The sequence below is a fragment of the Melanostigma gelatinosum genome (genome assembly GCF_949748355.1).
Source record: "Melanostigma gelatinosum genome assembly, chromosome: 14".
In the NCBI taxonomy this organism is placed as follows: Eukaryota; Metazoa; Chordata; class Actinopteri; order Perciformes; family Zoarcidae; genus Melanostigma; species Melanostigma gelatinosum.
In genome coordinates, this window is record NC_136647.1 from 21,089,036 (window position 1) to 21,114,348 (window position 25,313).

Sequence of the window (25,313 nt, forward strand, 5' to 3'; positions counted from 1 at the left end):
CACAAACATATGCCAGAGTTCAACATTCATGGTTTTTTCACTTGCATTACTGGGTCAGAAATCTACTTGCCAAAAGTCCATTTTTACTTCCCCCTATAGAAATTGTTTTATATATTAGTGGTCATCAAATAACAAAGACTGAAGTCAATTGTTATATTTCATTCACCTTGCTCTCAGACATGTAGCAAACGTCACAATATATAGCTGGAGCATCGGCCACATCCCCTCGAACTAAACTCCTGTTTCCAGGATTCATAAATTGCTCACTTGCACTTCAGTTCAGAAACTTGAGCAGTCTTACTTTTTCCTTCTACTCTTAGTACACACTGCAGCTGTTCTTACAAGGTATGCACTGTTGCATGCAGTATGCATTCAATTGGAATATACTTCCTCATAATGTGGCACCTTGAACTTTGACCCTTTTGCTCATTTATCTGCTGCGCAAAGGATTGTGGATCATCCTGGTAGAACCTACTGGTATATGCCTACACTGCATTTTATATAGTATGTATTGGGACATACTAAGTCTTTTCTAGCATACTAAATAGTACAGTAGTGTGGGTATTGGAATGCACAGTGTGACATTTGCACTGCTACATCTCCAACTATATGAAATATGAAGTGTACAGAGGAAGAAACTCACATTTTGTAGTGCGTGTGTTTCACTTTAGCTCATTACAAAAATCCAGCGGGAACAGATTCTCTTAACTGCGTAATTAGTTCTGGTGATTTGTGAAAAAAGATGATAATGTTCCTCCTTTGACAACAGTTAATTGGGACATCTTTGTAAATAGGCCTCATCCTTCTGTCGAGTAGGATTTGCTCCCGTCTCTTTCTCTCCTCACTGTGGCGTCTGCTCTGCTCGGTCTGTTCACAACTGGAAAGCATCTGTAATGTACTGACATTAGAATTTGGGGAACTAATTAGCGTGTGTTTCCTCGTGGGGCGTCCCGCTAGTCCTTAAGGAAGTGGCGTTCCCTTTCTGGCTTTTTCAAACATGACAAAAAATCCCAGAAATAGTCCAGTGTGTCTTGCAAAATTGCCAGGAAATATAAGAGATCAGCAACTCACAGTTGATCAAACCTCTTCAGCTAACTTTCTAAGAGGACATGTTGACAGTTTGAGAGGTAACGTAAAAGTCTCAGTGATCTGGTACATTCATTCGCTTTCACTCAGTATCATAATGAATCTAAATACCACTGCATGTATAGTATTATAATATTATATTTCACTTTAAAAACGATCTGTCTGATTCTATGATTGAAATCCCTGTTTGAGTCCTGCCGGGGACCTTTGTTTCTCACCTCTCTGCCCGGTTATTTCCTGTGGCCTCGAGTAGTAATGTGTAGTTAAGGCATCAAGCACAAAGAAATACTTCATCCAAGTGTTCATGGTTAAAAAAAAAACATTCAGCTGGTGAAATTGTGATGTAAACATCATTTGTTGTGCTCTGGAAAGTCAGAGAAAGAGAGAAAGTTAAGTCACATGCAGCCAGAAAGATGGTTTTCCAAGAGAACATAATCCTTGGTTTTAACATTTCAGGATTAAAGGCACCCTGTGGAGTTTTCTTGTTAACAGATTAGATAAAGATTTATGCTAAATTCCCTTTTTTTTATGAGGCAGCAACCTCATAACCTTGCATTCTCTCTAATGTCCAGCAGGGGGCGACTCCTCTGGTTGTATAGAAGTCTATGAGAAAATGACTCTACTTCTCTCTTGATTTATTACCTCAGTAAACATTGTAAACATGAGTTTATGTCTCAATCTCTAGTTTCAAGTCTTCTTCAATACAGCATGATGTTCATTTAGTACATTATGGTCCATTTAGAGTCACACAGACCATAAAGCAGGGGATGCCTTAGGGCGGGGCTACACGCTGATTTTTTCACCTCAGAACTTTAACCCTTTCACTGTGTTTTTTTCTGCCATGAAAGTTAATTGAAACATTAAAAATGTATTTTTATAACATCCAGTTGAACTGAGCTCTACAGTCTTCGGTCACCTCTGGTTGAAAAAACTCAAGATGGCCAACTCGAGGCTTCAACGGACTGAACAGATGAACTGGATTGTACGACAGTAAGAGGATGGGGGGCTCGTAACGTAGGACACAAATGCTTGGAGTGTGCAGCGAGAATGAGTCACGCTTCCAAACAGTGTGGTCTGCTCAACTAAATGTTCTCCATTTCATTATCTGGGAGGATTCCTCAGACCCACAATCAGAAAGGTGCTTTTTATTCAGCCCACGTTGACCCGAGCGCCAATGGATCTCTCAATAAAAGTGTGCGCTGGCTCCTAACTACAGTATATCACCCCGCTGAGCTCATTGGGTCTAATGCTCTTCATCCCGGGACTTGCTGCCAGTTGGCACGGTTACCACAGAGGAGCAAGAAAGCTGTTTTGAGACTAGAAAGTGGAAATGGCTCAACTCCCACCAATAGATTTATGGCTTTAGATCAACAAAGATGCTGCCAGTGGGACATCTGATGGACTTTCATACATGGAATAGGATTCCCGTAAACGGAGGGAGACATCAAGGACGATCAGGAGACAAATTACGAAATGACAAGAGTGGCAGCGCAGATGCAGAAGTCCTCGCTTCACACGAAGGCAAACACAAATAAGGTCCCCAATCATGTTAGAAGTGAGTTTTTATTAATCACAAATAGAGTGGTTCTGAAAAGAACATAAACAACCCCCAGCAGGCCCCAAACGGACATTCTACTGTATGAGAGTTTGGTTCAGAGCATCCCGCCCTCTTACTCGTTGGACCAAGTCCTCAGTCTAGAACAGTTCTACCGGTGCTGGATCGGTGGAGCGCTGCCCTCCTGGAGTTGAAAGACAGTGAGTGAGCTTGGTTTGACACACACACCGTCTCTCACCATCTCGTCCACAGAAGGCTGTATCCTCGCACCATCCAGCCTTGTTTCGGGGGCTGCCCGTGGGCTGAGTGTGGGCCTATGGAGCTGGCAGTCCTGTTTGTTGTGGTGGATGATGCTTTGCATGAGCTCTGCTTCATAGAACACGTAGCAACCACCTGAATCATGAGAGCTCCGTTACTGCTGCATGGCACTTTTCATGAATAGAGTCAACTCTCGGTTCGGACATCGTGTTCATCGTTGCGAGCCGTGGAGCGGCGGTGGGTTTCAAAAATGAAATGCCCCCCCCCACCCCCCCTGGCTGTAGGCGTTAGAAATAAAAAAACATACACAAACCAGGACAGTGTGTCCTTTTTAAAACGCGTTATAAACCAGAGCTCGCATGTCAATGAGTGTGCATTTTTTCCTTTTGCCTAATAGTGCTATGTGTCTTTACCAAAAATAATCCCACGATATTTAGGCACCAATATATTTCTATTTCTACTTCAACATGTCTACAGCTTCAAATCTATGAAAAAAAGGCAATTTACAAATTTGCAGATACGCATGTAAAAGAAGGGAGGCGGAAACTTTGCGGTGACATCATTCCTCTCAAACGGCGCGCGTGTGGTTCCATGGATGTAAAACACGACGCCTCCGACAGCATCATGTAGCCATGTGCACGTGGCGAGGGAGCATGGCTGTGGAGAAACCCGACTGCTGTACAGGCAGAAGGCACTTAAGAGGAATGAAACTCGTACACCTGAAGGTGGGGAAACGTATCTGTGTGCTGCGTGACTTGTATCTCCATAAACAGAAAAGCACCTGTAGCAGGATTCATATTTCTCATGGTTCTTAATGCAACTTGGAAAAAGCAGTGTTTCTTCTTCCTCTGTGCAAATGTTGGGCAGATCGTCTCTACCACGACTGGGACTCGGTTAACATCTTACCACACTTCTCACTTCATAACTGCTGAACAAGAGGTTCGTGTGAGCTGCATGGAAGTCTGATACCTATCAGGTGTTTGTTTTATCCGGTTGGAGCCTCCAAAAGTTACGCGAAGGAGCCAAAAGCAACAGAACTTTGAAACAGTGAGCGGTTTGTTCTGAATACCGACACAGGGGTCGAATCATGACTGCACTTGCCATGCTGTTGTAAAGAAGCTCTTGTTCATGTATGGAAGCCTTGAAGGGTCAGTGAGAAAATAAACTTCTGGTGATCCATTTCCTACTTCTCATCTAAATTGTTTTCTCTCTTGTTTATGACTGAAGAACAGGTGAAAACAGGTTTTGCTGGGATCACTTTTCTTCATCAGTAAATTTTTTTTATTTTTTATGGTCAAAAGGTTTTATTTTTAATGTCATAAATCTCCTTAAGTCATAAACACAGGAGAGAGAACTATTGAGATCACACTCAGAATATGGATCAGAAAAATGTCCTCTCAGGGCTTCCGTACTCGTGTTATGAATGATATGATAAAATGTTACCGTTTCTCAGTCTTACAAATGGAAAGAGTTTCATATTGCCTCAAATCAGACATTTTACATTTTTTCACCACTTTACATAATCTTGAGAGAGAAAAAAAAGAATACAAATATCGATCTACAATCAGTACAACTGTTAACCCTCCAGACCCCAGCTGTCTACCACTGTCCCACTGAAGTGTCGGGTCGGATCAACTAAAACAATAAAGGTTAGAAATGTAAAATGAGGTCTACTCTCTAATTTGCACAAATATTAGCAAAGAATAGTCTTGAAACAGAGTGTACACCTGACGGCAGCGGTCTGTGAGTGTACTGTAGAGCTGGGGCATTTCTGCGTATGTTCTCGGTACCTTCAGTGAATGGGGCTTAAATATATGCGAGTCAGGAGTCAACATAACAAAGTGCTCAGCTGTCCCTCGCAGGAACAGGAAGCTCTCTGTCCTCTGTCCAATTTGTTTCCATTCAGAATTCAAATCGAGGGCTTTTACACAGTAAAACGTATCACGTCTCGTATTACAACTTCCTCTTCTTTGGGTCTGGAAGGTTAACCAACTAACCCTGTTTTAATATCACCATAATTATTATAGTGTAATACTGAACGTACATATGACAGCAAAACTCTATCCTGGACAGCATATTCAATATATACAAGATCAACAGCAAGCATAGAAGGACACTTAAAATCAAGAAAATGCAGCACTGACTGTGTGCAGTGTTTCACAGCATTGGACTGGCACTCTTCAAAGCCTCTCACTAAGACTATCTACAAACATGGACATGGAAGAGTCTCACGCCAAAAAGCCGGCAGGAAATTAAATATGCAAGACCGCCGATCAAGAAGCACAGCGCGATATGCCGATTCAAGTCTTTCTTTTCTCTTTTTTTCTTGTCTTGTCGATGCTTACAGCCTGATCTGGTTGAAGTGTTACATATTTCTTTTTAACCGCGACCAAAAAAAACAAAAAAACACATGTTAGTATTTTACAAATATTTAAAAAAGTAAACCTTTATCTATAGGCATTTTTAAAATATATTCCATCAAAAATAGTCTGACAAATTTCAACAGTAGAAAACAAAGGTTATACAAATGACGAGAAGGCTTTGAAGCAGAAGTAGAAAGTTGACAGTGGAGGGAAGACGCTCCTCCTTTTCTACCTGGCAGAACAAAGAACGCCTCGGTCGGCGTTTCTCAAACCATGCGACAGCTGTAAAGTAAGAACTCCATCATTGAGCAAAAGAATTCGGTTGGTGGCGGTAAAAAGTCTGACGAATGAATCTCAGTCCACTAGGTTGTGTGATCTAAAGTTCGACATGTTGCTGTCCCGTGAAAAATCTCGTCACCGTTGGCAAACTTGAGCGAGTTGGATGTCGGTCACGCGGAGAGCTCAGAGCGCGTGGACTGTGGCGGGCGGCTCCGTGGTCAGACAGCGTGGAGCTCAGGTCCCCACAGATCACGCCTCTGGCTCAGCGCGAGGCCCCTCATACGTCCCTCCTCAGATCACGAATGACGATTTGTGTCGGAAGTCCCCCTGCAGAGAACACACGGGGACGAGTTAGGCTCAAAATGAAGTGTATGAATGCTCCTGTTACAAACGCACCACCATATTTCTTCTTTCTCCACCTCATCACACCGGCCCCCGGCTGAATGTTTGAGCCCGCTGAGCATCATGTGAAGACGTTATTACTGCTGACCACATATTACACTTTCTAGATTGATTTCCCACCTTCACTGTAAGGCGAGAGGCAAAAACAGAATGTCTTCATGCAGCGGTGTATTTAGCTTCTTTCAGACTCGTGGACAGAAATCATACAACACACACATTCTGTTGTTTATTTCACTACTTTGTCTCTTTGCCTCATTTACATATTCAAACACAACATTTTAGATCTTTAGAATTCAAAAATAATTGTCTTAATGTCGGTAATCAACAAGAGCAGTTTCATGTTGATATCAATTATGTATTTATTTTTGACCCTTTTCACTTCAAAATGTCTTTAAAGGACGTTTTCTCAAAATGAGTGTTTTCTCAGACTGAGCCACAGATCTCCACTGCAGCAGCTCCTACAGACACCAAACCTTCCAGTTCCATTCCTACCTGTGTTCTGAATGTTTTTACAAAGGGGTTCGTTCATATATCATTCAATCAGATTAGTTTGATAGTTTTTGCTGACAGTATTTTCAGATTTCTGGAGTGATACAAAGTTTCCCCAAAACCCCAAATTCCCTTTGTAAAAACATTTGACTATAATACGTTGACAAAACGAAACAAGAATTTTGAACTTGCCTTCATCCAATGTTCAGATTTCTGTTCTGGAAATGTATGCAAATTAGCTCATATTTGATAAGATAATGCCTCATTTGCATTTTTTTTACTTTTCAGAAAACTTGTAATACAAAAAAAGACTTGTCTTAATGTAAGTTACAGACTGGGGAAGTTTCATGGTGATATATATATATATTAGTTCATATTCGTTACCCGATTCGCTTGTAGTGTCTCCCCAGTTTTAAAATGTGCAAATCCTACAGGGTCTAGATCCAACTGTTCTCTACAAACCTCGTCCTCCGTCCTGACGTAGTCCAGTCCGTCTCCTTTAGCTGGAACTTTGTAACTGGCAAACACAAAGCAGAGTAACGGTGTTATGGCTGACAGGTGGGATCAGTGAGTCTATGTGTTGATCATGCGAGTGGGGGAACATGGGTCTTACTTGTTCCCCGTCTGTTTCTGGCCGGAGAAGTAGCCTCGCTTGTACGCACAGCAGATCCCCGCTGTCATACACACGAGCACCACGACCACCACCAGCACTCCCAGAACAATCCCCACAACATTGATGTTGTCTGTGGAGGCCAAGTCACAATGCAGAGATGAAGCACATTGGGTTAACCTCATCCTGACAGGATGAAGCAATCATTCTGTAACTGGCACCTTATCTGTGTCATCAGATTAGAGGTAGGTATATGCATATATATCTTAGCAGTGTTTGAGACACACACTTACAGACTTCCATCTTCTGCGGTGGACACTCAGAGTATCCTGCATCGTTCTTCGCTCGGCAGGAGTACTCGCCTGCATCTTCCTTTCTCACTGCGATGAACTTCTGCATCGGAGAAATCACAAACACAGCCATGACTGATGTGAAGCCCAAATGACCACGGAAAACAGCTCAATGTCCGCTCTACTCCTATTCTATTTCTACGGTTGGAATAGTTTTGAATTTTGGATTCCTTTTTATTTTACAAACTATTTTGGTTTTTACTCAATTTCGTTTTAGTTTGAGTTTGTTCTCAGAATGCAATTGCGTGATTCAGTTTAGGTTCAATTAGTTTAAGTTCAACTCGTTAGTATCTTTTACAAGAAATGTTCAGAAAGTTAGTTGTCTTTGTATTCTACGTCTCCTTTTCTATATGTATACACAATCACATGTCAAAGTTGAGCTTTTTTATGTTCAAGCTAAATATCATAAATGTTCAATCACTATTGCAAAATAACGCAATGTAGAGTAACACAAATCAGAATTTGGTGGTCTCATGCAATAATTGAAAATGTCCTTAAAATAATTAGAAGAGTTTCTTTAAGCTTCCAAAAAGAATGACGCTTTCTACTTATCACACATGTGATGCAAAATAATAATATATTTTCTAAATCGGTCGCTGGGCTCTACTTCCTCATATGGGAGTGGCAGAGGAGCGATGGCGGTGTTTCTGTGAACAGCCATGACTGTGTATCACTTGCACTGAGTTTACACTGTAGCATGCTTCAGCGCGTCACAGCCTGAAGGTTGACAGCAGAGTTCGAGGCGAGGCACTGAGCAGATCCAGAGTAGAGGAATGTGCAAGCGAGGACAGAAGGCTCCCCTCGTGGCTCAAAGCCCCTCTCGCCATCAACTGTCTCCCCAAAATATCTGCCCCCCCCCCGCTGGCCCGCCCTAGCACGGAAACACACGTGCGCGCATACTAACCAGAGTCCCTGTGTCTGCGTTGTGCGTGTACGTGGAGTTGAAGAACTTGAGGCTGGACTTTGGGTCGTCTGGAATCTCCTCCCTGTTCTTGAACCACTGGTACTGGGACTTGGGGAAGCCCTCCTCCTCCATGCAGCTCAGCTCAGCCGACTTCCCAAAAGGCACTGACTTTGGGACGCTGCATTTCGGCACCACCGGCTTCACTGTGGCGAGATGAAACATGGAGCTTTTACACTTCAGATGAGTTTTGATGTTCTATTAGCTTCCCACTGCAAAACAAACATGATGCCTGCTTATCAACTCTGATGCTTTAAAAATCAAAGTCACCCTGACCCCCTTAGGGTTCACTGGACTGGCAGCATTTTGACAAGACCGGATGATTTTTAAGGCCCGTGCCAAAAAACGCAACCAAAACACGCGGCGCTTGCTTTCTTTAGCGCTGCGATTCAGAGCAGATGCAGTTTCAGAGGTTTCCTCTTATAGCCCAGAACACGCCTTTGCAGCTGGGCAGGTCTGGTCACAACACATCCTCGTATGTATGCCAAAGGGCTGGTGCGACCTACAACACGGTTTCATCTTACAGCACCAGAAGAGTGAATCACTAAGCGAGGTCTCTCTTTTTAAGGGCACCAGAACCGCTTGTTGTCCTGCATTTGGAAGAATCTTTGATTACATTTCCACGTGTCACATCTTTGACTCTACACGGTGTTTAGGTTGTTGACGCAGGTGGAGTCGGCGTACCTCTCACAACGAGGTCGATCACGAGCTCGTCGACTGACTTCTGGTCGGCGGCGGCGGTGACCTCGCAGCGGTATTTGGCCGTGTCCAACCTCGTGGCGTTGGTTATCACCAGCGTGGCGGGTTCTCTGATCACCGCTCTGTTCTCCAGGTCACCTGACGGAGGGAAACGCCCGGTCAGCAATGTCGGCAATGAAGGAACGTGCAGGAAACGGAGGAGTCTCGTTTGTGCACTTTACCTGAGATCTTCCCGTCAAAGTACACGTAACTCGGCCCCTCGTTCGTTATCTTCTTCCATTCGATCCTGGGGTTGGTTGTGGAAATGGACTCAATCAGACAGGATAACTCGATTCCTGGAACAAATGGGGGGGTTATGACAGGAAATTAATTAAAGTGAAAAGATTTTGCTTTACTTCTCTTCTTTGTTTTTTGAAAGCAGGGGTTCATCAGCTCTTACTGTCAAACTCGTTGGTCCACGGCGATTTATTGTTTGTCTTCAGCACTACTGCCAACGCGCTGAAGTAGCCTGAAAGAAAGAAAGAGAGAGAGACACAGAGACAGAGAGAGACAGAGACAGACACAGGAGAGAGAGAGACAGAGAGAGAGAGAGAGAGACAGAGAGAGAGAGACAGACACAGAGAGACACAGAGAGAGACAGAGAGACAGCGAGAGAGAGAGAGAGACAGAGAGACAGGCGATGCAACGTGAGACTCTGTGGAGCATGAATTTTCACAACGCGGATTTGATATCATGGACAATACCAGCTGACATCCTTGACATGCTCGTGAACACTCCCACAGACCTAAAGTGATGGCCTGGCTCTGGGAACGCCTACTCTCCATTTGTGCAACCTCTCCTCCTGCTGCCAAGCCCCGGCTGAATCTTTAAAAGAAGTTCATTATGAAATGACTTATGAGTCCCGTTATGTACTTCTGGCTCACAGCATGAAGGCTGCTCAAGTCGTGATGCATCAAAGTGGTCCGTTGAGTAGAAACGGACTATAACATTGATGTGTCCTCAGTTATGATGCACACATACTTAATTGTATTATTTCATAGATAGATTGCTGAGTTGGCCTCCTGAGTTCAGGCCAAGGCCACCTAGACCAGAACCGCTGTGAGGTCGACCATAAAGAGGCAAAAACGACCACGAAGAGGCAAAATAAAGACCACGAAGAGGCAAAAAATGACCATAAAGAGGCAAAAAAAAACTCATATGGATCCACTGCAGTGTCTGGGGTCACCTGCTAGAGTAGACAGGGTAAGCTGATTAGCCCGCGGTCTTTCTGGAGATCATGACAAGACGACAGCTTGTTTTCAGCCGCCGCTGACAGTAACAAGGCAGCATGGAGGTGAGAAGTAGGTCATGCCTACGCTGGACAACAAAAGACCCACGTCTCAGGGGGTCGCTTGAGAAGTTTAAGTTTGACGCTCATGTTGACTTTGTTAATATTCCTGTGTCAGATGAATCATTTTCACATGTGCTCCTTGTGAGCCATTCAATATTAAAGCAGAGATGCAGTTCTTCACGATGACATCAAGTCCCGGTATGTTAGTGGCAATAAGTATGAAAACGAATGTTTCAAGCAGCCTTCCATACGCAGGAGGTTCAGTGTGCTGACCCACCCCGAGCCTCTATACTGCTAAAGCAGTGGAGCATCATTCAAAACGACAAATATAGCTCAGCAGCTCACAACAGGAAACCTTTATGTTTTCTGATTTGATAATGTCAATAAATATTTGATTCGGGTTTGCATCTCGAGACACAATTCATTCTGTACTGCGCTTCGGCAGCAGAGACAACAAGGTTTGCTCCCAGGTGGGATGAGTTTAGCTCTACAGCACTAAATGAAAAAAATGTTCTTGACAACCTAAAAAAAGTAATGTTTTAGAACTTTAACCAAAGACTTGCAGAGGAGCAAACGAGAATCTGCGCTCCTTCAGAAGTGTGACAGTCAGAACAGCACAGATCCAGTGAAAGCCTGTCACACAGAGCACACAGTTACAAAGCTGCGTGTAGAGGAGAAGCTCTACATCCTCGTCGATCTGTTCTTTACACTGGAAAAAGGTAGAAATGTGAGAGAATCTTCAATAAGAATGCCTGTCAGTTAACCTAAATCCATCCACGCACTAGTGGAAACATGCCTTTAACTGTTTCTGACAAAAGCTTGTGTATGCGAGGCATGCCGCTGCTTCCTTCTGGGTTGGAGCTCCAAATATACGGCGCGTAATGTGTAACTTAACGCCGAATCTAACTCGGCCAAGTATGCAGAGGGTCCGAAATATCAGACAGGGCCGTGTCGAAATAGAATCAGAAGTTGACAATAAATTATACCAGGTGATTCATTTAGCACTTTGACTTTCCATTAAATGCGGCCCTCCAGATTTTCTGGTCTGACAGAGCTAATGGAGTTTACCCCCCATCATACTCGTCCTGTCCGTGTCTCTCCTTGAACAGCCTCCGAGGTCTTTCCTCCACCTCTCGTACCAATGGAACCAGTGATATCGACACGTTATTTATTTGGCCACTGTAAAATGGGAAGCAGCTCTTTTTAAACCAGATGATGCTGCACCAAACCTAAAACTAGCTTCAAATCAAGGATTAAAGATTAGTTTTAAAACCAGGATTTAAATATATATACTGTATATATTCTCTTCTAATATACTCCAATTTAAACTGTGATCCAGGATTAACTTTCAATTTACACTTGAGGAGGTTTAACGTATCTTTTTGAGATGGAGTGAGTAAAAATAATCAAGTTCCGAGAAGAAAGTTAAGGGACAGACTCAACCCAGCTGATGTTTATGATGCTGCTGATGATGATTTTCCTCTCAGGATACCACAAGGAAACTGTTCTGGAGCTGAACAGGAAGACTGGACCAACAGGAAGTCTCCTTTCTCCTTTACTTTGAAAAAACGTTTTTTCACTGAGGCCTTTACCCACTGGGGGCGTGGTAAACAACAACACAAAATTACTAAATATTGAGCTGCGGATATTTCGCATCAAAACGAAAGGTTTCAACAGATTTACTCGGGTATAGCTCCCTCTGGTAAACAGGCTTTTATTGTGAAAGGTAAGAACAGGAGGAGAGGATCTGGTATTAACATGCAAATTATTCACACAATAAAACCCACGCATAATTAATCATCTTTTATTTGGTCAACTTGTTCTGAGGCAAACACGTTTATCTCAAAGAAGGAAACACGAGAGCCCTCATGACGTTAGCCTCGCTAACCTTTTAGCTCGCCAGCTAGCAAACAATGCAACGTTTTGTTAAGGAATACAGAGTGGCTGAAAGTTAAGTCTTTTTTTACAGTAAATTTATTTATTCATGTATTTAACTCAATTTGGGTCAGCGAGCCTCTCAATGCAGATTAAACTGGATCTACTCATTTTTCATTTCGGTTTGCTAAAATCTGCTCAGACTTTATCTTGGATGAAATGAATCCTTGTTGTGTCTTTCTCTCTGAGCCATGACCGGGTCTGTGTGATGTTAGATTGTTAGCTTTTAAAGCATGCAGGAGCTCAGTGTCCTACATGTGGCATGAATTACATGTCTCTGTGTTGTCCTTCTTGGTTGGACACATCTGTGGGAGATCTGGCAAATCTGTTTCTTTTCTTAATCTTCCTTCCGGTCCTCGTGATGGGCGCAGGTTTTCTTTCCTCTGCAATCTTGGTGTAATGCCCTCATAAAGGACCCCACAGGTTTTTTTTTTTTTACATCTCTGAATAATACAACAGGCACCGAGGAGCAGAGTATTTCCTGTGTAATGAATCCCTCCTCGTCTTTTCTGTTGTTCCCCCTAGGAGAAACCACACTTGCTTCCTGCGCCAATGTTCGCTGAATCCAGAGAGGTGAGGCCGCTGCCATAAATAGAACGTTTCAATGCAGCAACCTGGTAATATCCCCCTGTGGAACATCTCTGCCTCGCGCCTGTGGAGAATATTCCCACGCCCCTTCAGAGGCTCAGACATCAAAGTACGCACACCCCAGTTTCACTTAATATCCACCGGTTGCTGTTCGCAAACCGCTCACGTATTCCTCAGCCGAGAGTCTCTGCGCATAAATGAGCCGTTGATATGACCGACCATATAATATTCTCCTTCTTCATTTGTAGTCATTATTCACTTCATTTCTGAGATGCTTCCATTGATTCCACGAAGAGGACTGTTGTCTTCCTGTCTGGTCATCTCCTGCTCCGTGACCAGCACAGACACATCAAACACTGACACCTCCAAGGCCGTGGCCTCCACATGACAGATACTGGACCAGTTTATAGAAAGGACAGCACGAGAGATGGCCCCGCATTGCGGCCATTGCACCTTTGACGGAGTGAATGTGTGCATCCACAATTAATCGAATTTTAATCGCGATCACGAATTTGGCTGCCACAATTAAATGAGCATGATCGTCTGCGATATTGACGTTTAAAATGCGTACTCTGCTACACATCAAATCAAGCGCTTCCTAAACTAACAGTCAGCCGACCACCAGGGGGCGAACGAGATGGGAGGTGTCATGCGCGCACCCTGCAGACTCCGCTATTAGTAGAAGAAGAGAGACGGACAACAGAACAGAGAGCAGACGGCCGTGACCGTGTGTCGTGTAGCTAAATCAAATATCAAATATATAGGAGCAGAAGGCGAGGAGCTAGCCCCTCAAAGGATCATCATTCGTTGTCTGGAAGATATGCACAGAGTGCGTTCGAGTTGTGTCCGCATAGTAATCCTAATGCTAATGGCTATGCGCCGCATGTAGCACAAAATGGAAGTGAAAGCAGTGCTCTGTTGATTTAATTTTGGGTAACAAGTGTTGATACTATTTTATTTATATTTTCCTTTGATGAGATGCACTGTGATCAGGACCAGTCTGATACAAAGATTTGTACATTAGCCTGAATGTTGCACAACAATGGAAGTGGAAGCAGTGTTCTTGTTCATTTAAACGTGAAAGTGCAATAAAAAGATGTCCCTAAAATTAATGAATAATCGTGATCGCAATATTGATCAAAATAATCGCAATTATGATTTTGGCCATAATCGTGCAGCCCTAGCATCCAGACACACGTGGACCTGACAGCAACACGCGTGCTATGTATGCGTGGCTACTGCTACATGAATAACAACGGCCCCGGCTGCCCCGGATACATATTCAGCACCAATGTTTCCAGTTCAAACGGATGTAAACAAGCATGGATGCGGCTGGTGAGGCGTGTGGTGGAGACGAGAAAGAATGTAAATGCTGAAGGAGGAACATTCATTAACACGCCAGTGCTGCTGGTTCTCTCTGCTACCTCTGAATACGGGAACTAGACCACAAAAGCAAGAAAGGTGTTCATTAGGGGTGGGACTCGCCAGAGATCTCGCGATACGATATTATCGCAATACTTGGTTCACGATAAGATATCACGATACTGCGATATTCGGAGTATTGTGATAACATATATTGCGATTTATTACTTTTTTCAACTTCAAGTTATGTCCCCAAAGGAAAACTGTGTCAACAACATGTTTTATCTGAGTTCTTTCTCTGATGTCTCCATCTTTGTTTCGACCAACTTCCTACCACTCACGCACGCAGACCCGGCACCTCTGCTGACCTCACCAGAAAACAACTCAGCACCATCTAGTGGACTGAAAAAGCAATTGATTTGATTTTTTTTTTAAATAGTTTATATAATAAAAGGTCGATACTTGGCGTCCGTGTATCGACATAATATCGCCACGCAAAATATCGCGATACTATGCTGTATCGATTTTCCCCCCCACCCCTAATCTTCATCACAGAGTTGACCAGAGTCAACAAGAACACACAAGCAAGAACGTTTGGCATTTTGTGCTTTAAGAGGAGCAGTGTGTAGGGTTTGGGACCATCACTCCTCCCTTTCAGAGGGGTCTGAGAACTCCAGTGGCCTCCAGGTACCGTAAGGTGAGCTTCTGTGGAAACATGGCGGTGCAACACGGCGGGCACCGTGAAGAGGACCTACGTTGATATGAAGGACCCTTTCTAAGGTAACAAAAACGAAAAATAGTTGTGAATATTATATTCTCTTTCTGCCGATCCCACAAATACCACACACTGCTCCTGTGTGTGATGAATGACTTCATTTTTGATCATCAAATATCAAAAGTCGACGAATGGTTGCACTGTATGGTTTTTTTCCATGGTCACTTCACTTGTTCCACCGTCCACCACTGCAAAGAACTTCCATTGATCCTCTCTGGTAACGGAAAATAAAACTGTGCCAACTGTGGTGTGAGAATCAGAGAATGATGTCACAATGATGTCATCATGAGGAAGACTGAACTGAAAGTACAGAAACAACAACTAGAGGCAGTGGTAATAGTTGTTTAAAGTGGTTATCCAACAAAGGTAATACAATGCAGTCTCCCTATCTAAACATCTTGATTACGTTATAAACAATAAAAATGACAGGATTGTGAACCATTCCCAACTTAATGTTTATTATAGACATTTTAAACATGCATTGTGACACTGGGGTGCCGACAGGATTCAAGCAGAAAAAAAGAGTTGAACGGCGCATTGCCTCTCGTCTTTAGCCTCAAGGAGATGCTAATTTCCATTTGATGAAAGTCGATGATGTCAGCGGGGACAGAAAGCCTGACAAATTAATTCATAAGAGCATCACATATTACCATAAGCTTCTCTCTGAGACGATTACAGATAGACCCTAGACAAAGTGCCCTGTGGCGCTGCAGTTCCCATAGCAATGTTGTCTATATTTCCATAGTAACTGGATTCTTTTTTCTGTCTTACTTGCCGTTTCTAACCCCCCCCCCCCCCGACAACGGTGACCAACACTTGACAGGACCCCACCTGCTTTGGTAGCTGTGGGAGAAAGTGACTAAACAGACCTCAGAAGTCTAGCTTGTGACATGATGACAAAGAGGGAGGGTTTAGGCCTGAGCGACCCCCCCGGCTGTATTGTCACAGCTGTGGTCACCCACCAGTGTGTGTGTGTGTTCAACTCTCCCCACCCCACTCACACCTACTTTTACCTCCCTGGTGTCGGTGTGTTGTGACAGCACTGTCGAAAACTCACGGATATTTCATAATGTCGCAAACGAGATGAAATAAAACATCTGAGTGAATCTGGGAAATCCTCTTCTTATTGGTTAGATAAAAACAATTTAGTTCTTTTTTTTCATCACACACACACAAGCCTCCTCCGAGCTCGAGCTGAACTACAGAATGATCTGAGACTCAAGCACAAGGCATCAATAGTCGAGATTCACTTCATCTATTACGCGACTTAAAGCGCCTCTGGGGAACTGTCACTCTGCGGGAAAACGTCCAAAAATGTGTCAAAAGGAGGGAAGTGGAGGGAAACGCACATGTGGAGTGGTTGAGAGAACATGAGGCAAACTCCACCACATAAATGCATCAGATGCTCCCTCAGCTGCTGAGCAAATGTCACCACGTTTGAGCACATAAAAGGATGGACCCGGAGCAGCTCGTCAAGCGCGTGTAAATATGCAGCTATATAAAACCGACGTATAAATGTATCACATGCTGAACAGGGTGAAGTGGTCCACTAAATTCACTGTTTGCCATGTGGAGCATGTCAGTATTTTGGTCATAGTTTGATTGGTTTCCTGAAATGGCCGGGAGAGAGAATTCCCTGCTTCCTTGCCTTCCCGTCTCTTTCTTTGATGTGGCTTTTTGAATATGTATTAAATATTAGAAATTGCAAGTTGTTGTTTTTACGCATCGTTTTTATTATGTGCAGATGAAACAAATGAGATATAAGGTGGTAAAGGGGATTGAGTATTGTTGTTTTGTAAGTTTTAACAGAATATATATATATATATATATCATGTTTGACAGCAACCTCTCCTTTGAACCCCACGTCAAACAAATCACCAGAACTGCCTTTTTCCACTTAAAAAACATCGCCCGTCTCCGCCCATCACTCTCCTCATCTGCTGCTGAAACTCTGATCCACGCCTTCATCACCTCCAGAATTGACTACTGCAACAGCATTCTTTACGGTACATCATCCAAAATCCTAAATACACTCCAGTACATCCAGAACTCTGCTGCTCACCTGCTCATCACACCTGTTCTCCAGAACCTCCACTGGCTCCCCGTCCCTCAACGGATCCAATACAAAGTCCTTCTCCTCACTCACAAAGCCCTCCACAATCAGGCCCCCTCCTACCTCACCGACCTGCTTCACCACCACACTCCATCCCGCCGGCTCCTCTGATGCCAACCTCCTGTCCCTTCCACTCAGGACCAAGCACCGGACATGGGGCGACAGAGCCTTCTCCATATCTGCCCTTTCCTCTGGAACTCTCTCCCCAAACACATCCGAGACTGCACTGACCTTTCCACGTTCAAATCACAAATCAAAACTCACCTGTTCAAAACTGCTTTTAATGTGTGACTATTATTGTGTACTTTGTTTTTAGTGTATTGTTTTTATATATGATGATTTTAATGTAAAGTGTCTTTGAGTGTCATGAGAAACGCGTTATAAATAAAATGTATTATTATTATTATTAATATATATATCTCACCTAGTCCTGCTTTATAATAAAAAAAGACATTACAACATGGACCTTTACCATGTGAGCATTAATGGTGCTGGTAGACAGATTGGGTTATCTTTAGACAGAACCGGGCTAGCCGTTTCCAGTCTTTGTGCTATGCTAACGGCTCAGCTGCTCATCGTAGCTTCATATTTACAGTACAGACATTAGAAAGTCACAGAGCCTCTTCCTGTGGCCAAGTAGCACACAGCCTGCAGAATGTTGAGAGATGAAAGTGGCGTTGGCTAACATTGTGTCCAGAATACTAAGTGGTGTGCAATCAGCTTCAATAAGCACAGGAGCAAAGTAAAGACCTGAAGAGCAGGTGGAGGTAGAGGACAGTTCACATGTCGATGTACACAGTGGCACTTCCTAGTATGGATGAAAGGTCATCTGAATACAAAAAGCTAATTATTTTATCAAGCTACGGAGACTCAAAGACAGCACCCCCCCCCCCCCCCCCCCCCCAACCATTCTACCTTTGGTGGATAAACTCATTCTGTCTGACTGAAAGTTGTATCCTGGTATCAGGGGTTCATTCAAATGCAGCCTATCTTATCCAGGTGTATTCAAACACGGTTCATCTCTCCCCACAAGGGCCTCTTGTGTATTCATTTATTCTGTATTCATAGGAGGCCGCTGCAGGGCCCTGATCCGTGAGGCCGGTGATGCCGGGGCAGCCCATGTGCCTTACTGCTGGTGAGCCCTCTGATCCAGTGCAGGGTCAAAGACTCGGCCTGAGCCAATGACAGTGTGGAGAGGGGAAGGGGGGGTAAGGGAGGAGCCGATGGTGTCACTGAATGCCTGGGAACCTGTCACTTTGTGTCAGTGTTAGCGTCTGCATCTGGCCCGCTCTCACTTTGACCTCAAGCTCAGTGCGGCTAGCTCACAGGACTGGACCACAGAGTGGGAAAAGCAACTTTTACTCTTCCACCTCACACGCAGCGCCTTCCTTCGCTAGCCACGATGCTAGTCGCTGCGTTGAGCCGTTACATGCCGTCTCACTTTGTTTAATCGCCTGTATATCTCCCATCCTTTTATTCCATATCAAATTACAACAAGACATTTCTGTTGGCATGAACAATATCTTCAAAACCAGGTTTGTCATAGCAGAAACGTAAACTATTCTCCTGACAAACATTTTCACACAGGATTTAATTACCATATTTTCCATTGATTTTGTCATATTTGTTGCCAGCAAATATAACAAAAAAACAGCTATAATGTGCACGTTAATTGACGTCAGTCATAAAAGAGATGGACAGTGACACATGTGCATTGTTTCATTGTTTATTGTATATGCGGTTAAAGAATGATTTTAAACGCCTTTTATTGTTATATCACATGATGCAACATAACTCACAATGGGACTGCTGATTGCTGACTGACTGAAGTGTCACGTGTACATTTGGCGTGTTAGCGCCTTTAAAACATGAGGCTCCTGTTCTTCAGCCAAACATCCAAAGTTGCTCTGAGTTACAATAATGCATTTAGAGGGAACTGATACTCACTGAATGATCTTAAATATAATATTACTTCATTCATGTGAACCATCTTGGCCCCGAGATAATCGGATCCCGGCCGCTGTATAAAGTGAGTCCTGTTGTTTGGTGCCACACTGCCTCTTCACATGCTCCCAGCAGCCATGCATGCCAATGGAGACCTTTGTTTAGTGACACAGTTTCGGGGCACTGGGACTGAATGGGTTGCTCAATTAAACGGAACAATGGTCGATGGGTATTGTGGCTGAGGACGCAATGACCATGTGGACCTACATCTACTGGCCGGATCCCCAGTCATAAGCTCCTCGTGGACAAACATGATACTCAGTAGAGTTCTATTTGAGATGCAGTGTAATTCCAGTATTGCACTCGCTGCTGAAACACAGAGCCCCTCCTCTGGCTGTCCGTCCTGATTTATTAGCAACATGACTGTGTGTCACCTGTGCAACGATAGGGGTTAGGGATGCACCGTGTGGATTTCTATTTCAGCCGACACGATAACCGATCATTTTACATTTTGGGTTTTTAATAAGAAGTTCATAGCTTGTAGATTTGTATGCACACCTGAGGCGCATGATTTAATATTCCATAGTTCTGGCCTCACCAAATCTAACTGATATTGCAATTGATACATAACAAAAACATTTCAGACTCTTCAAATATTGGTAAAGTACATGAAAAACTTCAAATGAAATGCTTTGACATGATCCATCAAAACCGACATGCGAATGTACAAAATACTCAATGAAGGCTGTTATAGACCCTAAAGCCACCGGCTGCTTAGTCTGCAGATGAAACACAATGACGACATAAAGTCGACTAATGCTGAATGAAGACATGGAAGGGTTGGAGGACAGCTACGCTACTTTTAGTGCAGAAGGATTTGGTTGGTTTTTCTATATGTTGGCTTTCATGGAACATAAAGCCGACCAAACGTTTGGCATAGGAATTCAAGCAAGCAAGGAATCTATGTGTGTGTGTGTGTGTGTGTGTGGTGGGTATATCACGCAAATGTCTCTCGAACCATTCATCCATTTACATTCAATATTCACAGAGTGTCAGTTTAGATGCCTGAAAAAGGTCTGAGGTTATCACAAGCGTAAGAGATTTAAACGTCTTGTTTTACGATATGAAGTAATTACGTTTAACACGAGTCCGCCTTGTGTATACTGCTGCCTAACGTTAGCTTTTTACTTCTGGTGATTGCATTCATGATTCAAAAACCATGAAAGCCGTGTTCATTTGTGAAGATTATCTTGCTGAACAAAACGTGTATCATAAACAGAGCTTATTTTCTGCAATAATCCAAAATCCCCTTTGGCTTTCTGTGGAGGGAACCAGTGCGATGCTAACTTCCTGGTTGGCCTACAAAAACACGTCATCCCTGCAGCGCTATACAAACTAGTGACCAGGATGGATTGCAGATGCTGTTCATGCCAACGTGAGACGGATGCTACATACTTGCAGCGCATGAGCAGACAGCCGACAGGAACAGCGCCACGCCGCCAAACTGTGTACATGTTTGGCATTGAAATTTCGAAAGTTACCGTCTGCAAGATACCTCCACTAATTATATCCATGCTCTTCTTTATATCCGCTGTGGTAATGTCACGTCAAACAACTAATGTCACCGTGTGTCTGACGATCAATTTGGCTTTGATTTACCAACTCTATCTATGATTTCATGATCAGAATAATGAATAATTATTTGCCAGTTTCTGCTAAAATATATCGTGCACCCCTAATATGAATTCTGTTTCATGAAAGCCAAACTGCAAGAATTTAAACAAATCCAAAATGTAACGCCGTCACAGCCCTTTTGTATACACACACCAACTGTGTTATTATATGGTCTTTTCAACATCAACTTGTAAAATACTGTGTGTTCACTGTGTCAGTGACAATGAAAATGCCAATACAAAGAGCTGGAAGGGAGGAAAGAACTTTTATTTTTTTATTTCATTTATTTAAAAGGGACCATGTACAGTTTAAACACAAATGTCTCCATTCGATGCACTGTACCAGATTATAGCTTAAGCTAATTTGCATCTGCTTTCCCTTGGCAGGTCAAACAAGGACAGAACACAGTAAAAGGAAAAGACATAATATGGAGAACTGGTGCTACATGTCGCATTTCTTTCAGTCCTGAAGCTTCAGCTGGTGTCAGTGTGGCTTAATGATGATGTGGACAATTGCAGGTAATAACCCACAATCATGAGCTGTTCCTCGCTGCAGTGAGAATGGGTCAAATGGACAGGCGCTATAAATAGCGGCTGTCAGCGCCAGCCAGAGCCCCCCCCGCAGTCTGCTAATTGGAATCCCCCCCAGGTAAGAAGTGTGAGCAGCGGCAGCACTCGCTGCCTCTCACAGGCACCCTGGGGAGGCCTTGAACGCACCTCATGATCAAATAAATTGGCCTCTCATTTTTTCCAGCCCAGGTCAGCCTCTCGAGGGGACACGGCCAGAGCGCCTTGTCAAAACAGATCGAAGCGCAGGACCCGAGAGGCTGAGCAGGGGCCTCCCCAGGCGCGGCGTCTCTGTTATGCGAGCAATCCGACGTGCCACACATGTCGGGTGTCCGAGCGCATCGGGAGCTCTGTGGCGTCAGCTGAGAGGAGACCTAACTGGACTGGGTGGTGGGGGGTTCAAATTCAATTCACTTTTTTGGGGGGGCTGCAGTCAGAGTCAAAATCCCCGTGCTTGCACAAAAAAAATATCTGTGGTACATCACGCCACACTCTGTGCCAGAATTAGCCCCTCGCCACACAGATGCACAGATGGCATCGGCGGAATGCTTCACATTCTAGTCCGGGCTGCCTGACCCCTTCCTTAATCCTAATTAGGAATGCAATTTCAACACAGGCCCCCTTTTTAAAGCATGATGAAACATTTGTGGCCGCACAAACTGTATGGCTGCGTGGCTGTGCCAGAGGCTTATGGGTAGTATTATCCTGCCAGTCCACGGAGGGCGACGCCATTTTAAACCGATCACTAGAGTCGGGTTCTTACGAGTGACTCCTGCTACTGTGCACTAACCTATATCCTCCCTGCCAGTCAACAATGAACTGGTCAGATAATAATACATGGTGGTAAATCCCTGGATAACATTCTGCTGCCCGTCCTTTCAACCGGACACGTCAAAAAAACCTCCCCCACCCGCAAACACACACCATGCACACACACACACACACCAACGGGAACCTTTTTCTAAAGCTTTCCATCAGCACGCCACAAAGGATGAACTAATAATTCCTCTACAACATCTAAAGATCTGGGAACACTCACATCTGCAGATATCGGGCTAATCTGGATGCTGGGATATTAACTTAATTTATTTTTTTGACCCGGCCAGCATTTCCTTGACCTAATAATGCTCGTTTGGCCGGGACACGGACATAGAGATGTGAAGGGGGGGGAGTGGAGGGGGATGTGCCAATGTGCCACAGCCTGCAGAGATAAGCGCTCATTGTCGGGTGCGTGGGGCGAGCGGTAGCTGAGCGCGATGAGCTAAGGCTCGACTGACAACTGAACAATAACACAACAGCACACGGCAGAGACATGTTGACTTAGCGGGTCCAAAAGGTTTAATCTGCCTCGCTTCCTGCAGCGCCCTAAGGATGCCTGGCTGTGGGGCCAAAAGAGCTCAACTGAAAGGGTGCGATGCGGCCTTTAGGGATAACATTTTATGTATCTCTGTGCTGACTTTACTCCGAACTGTTTTTCATGAGTTATGTATCCCCCCCCACCCCTAGCCTGCACATCTCCACAGCATGGACAGCATCTCTGTGTTTCTCTAATGCCTCTGCTCTGGGAGTCATCTCATCGAGGCTCTTCGGAACTCAATGACAATGAACAGACAATGCATGACTGCCGGCAGACAAATGTAACAGCGCATTAACACGTGCGCACACAAAGCGGAGGGTAGCCCGACGCGCTCATGTCTCGAGCTGTGTAGCTCGGCACATTTGCGGCACTCGGGAGCGTAACGTGTGAGACAGCAGCAGGAAGCTTATAAAGTCTTCATAAAAGGGCCTCCAGGCGGAGATTTAGCCCAGTCATCAAGATGCTATCAGCCGTGGACCAGCAGGCCCAGGACCAGCCCCGGTATTACAGTCTGCTCTTCACTACAGTGGCGTCCCACGGCTCCGGCCTACTACCCGGCCCTTTGTTTTCGCTCTGGAACAAAAACCATGTTTGTGTGGTGGAAGTCTGAATACTGGAAGAGCATGGCGGTGAGATTCACGTGATCCGTGTCTGACAGCTTTAGAAGCAATAAACATGCGTTATTGGAGCATGATTTTTGTTTTTGCAACAGATGACTCATAACTCTTTCACTGACCTGTTTTATGTTCTTTATTATCATATGCACAACAGTCACAGTGTAGCAGTCGTTGGCAAAGAACATGTTGGATCTCAGGCTCCCTGAGTTTCATGTTAATTGTTAATAATCATAGGACATTATTTTAATAGCTCTCAGCTTACATTTCATTTAGTAGTTCATTTTGCATGCTATGGTGCTGCTAACATGTACATTAACATGCTTCAGTTGTATACAGTCACATGATATGTTACTTTATGTTATCAGGTTTATTATTATAATTCTGTTCTCTCTAAGAGTCATTATAACTGATAATAAAATTATAGTAGTAATCATAATGTTATACTGTATACGATGACACTACTATTTTCTGAGATGTTATCATTACAACCCTACCAACAACACTGCTCATTAAATATGTATAAAAAGGGGAAACCATGCAAGCAAAAGCAAAGAGAATCTAAGACACAAAATAATGCAAGTTAAAACAAGAGTAAAATATATACCTTAAAAGAAATAGTCATACAAATGAATAGTAAATATGTGATAACAGTAGCAAATGAATGGACTGAATAGAAACAGGAATGTGGTAAAGTATTTGAGAATTAATAAATAAATGCCACAAACTTCCATTTGATGGAACAGTTTTCCACAAACCCAAACACCATGAACCGTCTCCAGCACTAACAGCCAACATACTCCATAACAACAGTACATCGTCTGTGAGGACTATCAATCCAGATGAACAGACTCCAGAAGCTGTTTGAGACAAATGCAATGTGCAGGACAGTTTTAGAACTGTGGCATTTTAATAAGCACAACACCAGAGGCACGCCGCCTGCTGACTGTGAGAGCAAAAAAATAAACTAAAGTCAAGCAGCGTGGTCAAGCAAAGAGTCTCGGGTCAAACTCGTCATCGCTGCAAAGATCTACTCGACGACAAAGACTTCCTTCAGAGCAGCCTCCTCGCCAACGATGGCAACTGGCCTGCACGTATGATGCTGTGGGAGGCAACTCTGAGCGCTTTCCATTGTCGTTGTAGTTTAGTAAGCACTAATGTGGAGTACGGGAAGTGCAGAATGGGATGACTGGTCACAGGTGAAGTGAGCTCTGTCAGCCAGGCGTGGTCGAGGGGACCTGGGTCACTTCATGTAGCCTCGTCTTTTTGTTTTTTTTACTTTCAATGGAGAAAGTGGTGGCACCAGGGCGGGGTCATCTAGAAAAACTCTCTTTCTGCGGAGAGCTCTTTTTGTGCCAACTTGTACATTACACAACAAGCAATTATTTACTGTCCGTAGTTGAACGTTTAACATTTGCAAAACGACATGGCTTTACGCCAATTCAAACAATATACGGTAAACGTCTTAAGAGTCTGTATTTTGTACGTGTTCATTCCGATCTCTGAAATACCTGATTAAAAGGGCGGGACCGCCTGCTCATGAGCCACAGACTGAACACACACTTCCAAATTCCTACTTTGCAAGACACATGACTGGGAGTAAACCACGACTGTTACTCATTTAAGAGACAGTTGTTTTTGAACACTGTGTGCCTTCCATGAGAAAAAACAAAACAAAACAAAAATAAATATTGAGACATCTCAGCGTGCGATTTCCAAGCTGGAATTTGCCAACGAGCCGCCCCCCTCAGACAACAAATGTGCATAAAGGCATACTCTGAACTCAAATAGTTTGCACAGGCTGACTGAGCTGTGGGACAGGGAATGTTGCTGAAACAACAGCTGGGGAAGGAAACCATCTGAGGCTCCTGCTGCTGACCGCCCCGCCCCCCCCACACTTCCATCACCTGCTCAGGGAGGAATCCTTGATGGGTTTCCGTGGGAAATACCAGACAGAGGCATCAGACAGCCGAGCTCTCCATGCCTCCCATTCTGTTTTCCAG

At 44.0% G+C, this 25,313-nt stretch overlaps 1 protein-coding gene across 1 annotated transcript in view; it reads right to left on the reverse strand.

The window, feature by feature from the left end:
* Positions 1 to 2,636: 2,636 nt before the first annotated feature.
* Positions 2,637 to 25,313, reverse strand: part of jam3b (junctional adhesion molecule 3b) — a 36,749-nt gene continuing 14,072 nt past the window's right edge. The window contains exons 2-9 of the mRNA XM_079283011.1: positions 9,492 to 9,560; positions 9,274 to 9,387; positions 9,038 to 9,190; positions 8,297 to 8,499; positions 7,336 to 7,435; positions 7,046 to 7,175; positions 6,895 to 6,949; positions 2,637 to 5,868 (exon numbers count right to left, since the gene is read on the reverse strand). Coding sequence (XP_079139137.1) covers positions 5,833 to 5,868; positions 6,895 to 6,949; positions 7,046 to 7,175; positions 7,336 to 7,435; positions 8,297 to 8,499; positions 9,038 to 9,190; positions 9,274 to 9,387; positions 9,492 to 9,560 — 860 coding nt within the window. The 3' untranslated portion in view covers positions 2,637 to 5,832. The remainder of the gene's footprint in view (positions 5,869 to 6,894; positions 6,950 to 7,045; positions 7,176 to 7,335; positions 7,436 to 8,296; positions 8,500 to 9,037; positions 9,191 to 9,273; positions 9,388 to 9,491; positions 9,561 to 25,313) is intronic.